Raw genomic sequence first — 3,089 nt, 5'->3', positions numbered from 1 at the left:
CGCCACCCACCACGCATGCGCTCTCCATGCTCTGCCCGCTCCGAAGAGGGGTGGAGGTGGGGGGTGCCAGGCACCGGCTGGCTATGGTTTACTGCATCCGCTGGGTGTGCACCCCTCGAGCCCCCTGCTGCTCGTTGTAGAAGAGATGACACTCGGGGTCTCCCCGGATGGTGGGGGCTCCCTGGATCAGCTTCCCGGTGTTGGGGTTCACACACCAGCACTCCCCACGCTGCCCGTTCAGAGACATCTTGCACTGAGGAGAGAGGAGGACATAGAGGATACCCCGATAAAAATGAGGGGGTCTCACTGAAATGCAGGCTCCTGTTCTGAGGTCTGGGTGTACCTGCCAATTCCACACGGTCATTTACGCTCCAGTGTGACGCGTGATGCTGGCCCAGGAACTGCGCTCTGGTTATTAGCAAGGCTGCTGGGGGTGGCTTCAATAGAAAGGCTTGGCCCCCACACGTGGGGAGGTCCCATCCAGCTGCCGACCCAGTGTACGGGATAGTTGGATGTACACTTGTAACGGGAGGTCGGGAATGCACATAATGGTAAAAGGTGCTGGGCGTGGTGTAAGCAATCTCTATGCTGCTTGCTTACAGTTCCTATCTAACATACACTCATTTACCTCCACAATCAGCTTGCGAATTAAGTACCAATGTTTTACCACTTTATAGATGATCAGAAGGAAGCACAGACTTGGCTTGTGTCACAGAGCTAGGGAGAGTCACCGCTGGTACACCAACCCGGGCATTTCCCTGGTGAGAGCCACAGATGGTATACCAACCCGGGCATTGCCCTCCCAGGGTGCCTGCTCTTTCCCATGAGCCAATTCGTCTTGAAAATCCCGTTTATCCATAAGGTTTGGAAGAAAAGATTGCTATTGCTTCTTTGGCGCTCCAAACAAAGTAGCTGGCTTACATTTAGAGGGTAGGTGTGCTTTTAATGGCAGACTGATATTTCAAGGGACAAAGATGCCTGGGCTAAGAAGATGGGGAAGTGAGATCCCCTGGGGTGTCAGGAGAGCCCCATACCCCATCTTCTGGCTCCACACACCCACCTTTCCTTTTAATTTTTTTTATTTGGTTGTGCCAGGTCTTAGTTGCAGCATGTGGGATCTAGTTCCCCCATCAGGGATTGAACCTGGGCACCCTGCACTGGGAGTGCAGTCTTAGCCACTGAACCACCAGGCAAGTTCCCACATACCCAGCTTTTAAGTCAGCTCCAATACCCACTAGGATCACCAGAGGAGCCTTTGAAAAGCCAGTGCCCAGAAAGCACCCCAGACTCACAAAATATGGATGTCTGGGGGTGGGGCCCAGGCATTCGTATTGTTTAAAGCTCCCTAGAGAAGCCCGTTGTGCACCTGGGCTCAGATCCTCCACTGGAAAAGAGAATGGCTGGTGGAGCCCACACTCTCTCAATCCTGCCTTATGTGAAATGCGCACGGACCTTTTCTCCCTACACAAGGGATGAGCCTGAGGAAGTGAGCAGTGGGGCAGGTTAAAGGACAACCCACCAAGATTAAACAACTGGTAACAATCACCACTATAAACTCTATGTGGTTAGGTAAATACAGATATACACATAGGTCATTAAAAGGCATATGAACAGAGTGGAAGGGGGAGGAAAAAGGGTTCTTTTCTTTTAAAAACTTAAACTTTCTTAATTTTCTCTAATGTATTCATGTTGTTGTTAACTGTTTAGTTGCTAAGTCATGTCTGACCCTTTTGACCCCATAGGACTCCAGACCATCAGGCTCCTCTGTCCATGGGATTTCCCAGGCAAGAATACTGGTGTGGGTTACCATTTCCTTCCCTGGGGATTTTCCCAACCCAGGAATCAAACCCGAGTGTCCTGCACTGGCAGAGATTCTTTACTGCTGAGCCACTAATGGAAGCCCTCTTCTATTACCTATTTTAGTAATATTTCAAGTGGTGTTTCTCCATTCTTTGAGATACTGGGAAACCAGAGAGGCTACCTGGTTTTAAACAGTTTAAGTCAAGTGATTCTGGAAGTGGGGTCCAGGGACCATCAGCATCCCTGAGAGATGGTTAGACATGCAAACTCTCGGACCCCACTCAACCTTCTGAACGGCAATCTCTTGCGGCCGGGTCCCCAGAATCACCGGCAGGTGATTCTAATGCTCAGTAATAGTCAAGAGGCGCTGTTATGAGGCCCTATCTCTTCTCCAAGAGGCTCCCTCTCATACTAACCACTGCTGGCAGGTAGCCGGGGAATTGAAGTCAGCCTCGGAAGGGACTGAAGCCAACAAGCCCCGCCCCACCCTCCCTGGCCTGGCAGCTGGCATCCCCACCCTCCTCGGCTGGCATCCTTGCCCTCCTCCTCGCAGAAGACTGGTCTTGGGCTCAGCGCTGAGACCTCAGAGGCTTACTGGCGGCATGGGGGGCAAGAACAAGGCACACCCAGGCCAGGGACACCCTCACTCACCTGTTTGAGGTTGTACAGGCCATGCTTGTCACAGTTGGGGATGTGTAGGGAGTAGAGGTGCTCCAGGGGACCCCGCTCATCCGGAAGGCGCATGGTGGAGATCCGCTCCAGGACCTGGTCCAATTCCTGCTGGCAGGGGGTCTGCAGGCACAGGCACACAGAGAGGACACTCAGAGTGAGAACGGGTTCACGCAACGCCAACCCCGGCACAGCTTCAGAAAGAAGCCTGTGTGCAGAACACCACTTTCCCAAGACCACACAGCAAGCTGGCGGAACCAGGAACTTCCGACACCCAGCCCAGCAAGCTCACTGCCTTACCACCAGGCCCCGCCCCCCTCCAAGAGAAAGTCAGCCTGCAGGTGAGTCTTCCCTCCTTTCCTCCCTCCTTTCAGGGGTCAAAATGGGATCTACTTGCAAACAGTGAATTCAAGTATCTCTACCCCATCCAGTGGCCCAACCATCATTCCCTTCCATAAACCCATCCAAGGGCCAAGACAGCAGAGCTGAGCTGGAAAGAGAAGAGGGGTGGCTCAGTGAGGGTAGTGTATTGCAACAAGAGTGGGCAAGTTCAAGTGGTAGTGGTGGGGACGTAGTTGCTAAGCTGTGTCTGACTCGTTCGATTCCATGGACTGTAGCCT

General features: G+C 52.8%; 1 protein-coding gene across 1 annotated transcript in view; it reads right to left on the bottom strand.

Annotated features, from left to right (window-relative positions):
* IGFBP2 (insulin-like growth factor binding protein 2, 36kDa) overlaps positions 1 to 3,089 on the bottom strand; it is a 28,968-nt gene continuing 25,879 nt past the window's right edge. Inside the window, exons 4-5 of the mRNA XM_010861286.1 lie at positions 2,452 to 2,592; positions 1 to 253 (exon numbers count right to left, since the gene is read on the bottom strand). Of these exons, the coding sequence (XP_010859588.1) occupies positions 89 to 253; positions 2,452 to 2,592 (306 nt within the window). The 3' untranslated portion in view covers positions 1 to 88. The remainder of the gene's footprint in view (positions 254 to 2,451; positions 2,593 to 3,089) is intronic.

Source organism: Bison bison, unplaced genomic scaffold (assembly GCF_000754665.1).
Source record: "Bison bison bison isolate TAMUID 2011002044 unplaced genomic scaffold, Bison_UMD1.0 scf7180017864471, whole genome shotgun sequence".
NCBI lineage: Eukaryota > Metazoa > Chordata > Mammalia > Artiodactyla > Bovidae > Bison > Bison bison.
This window is presented reverse-complemented; position numbering and strand designations above follow the sequence as displayed.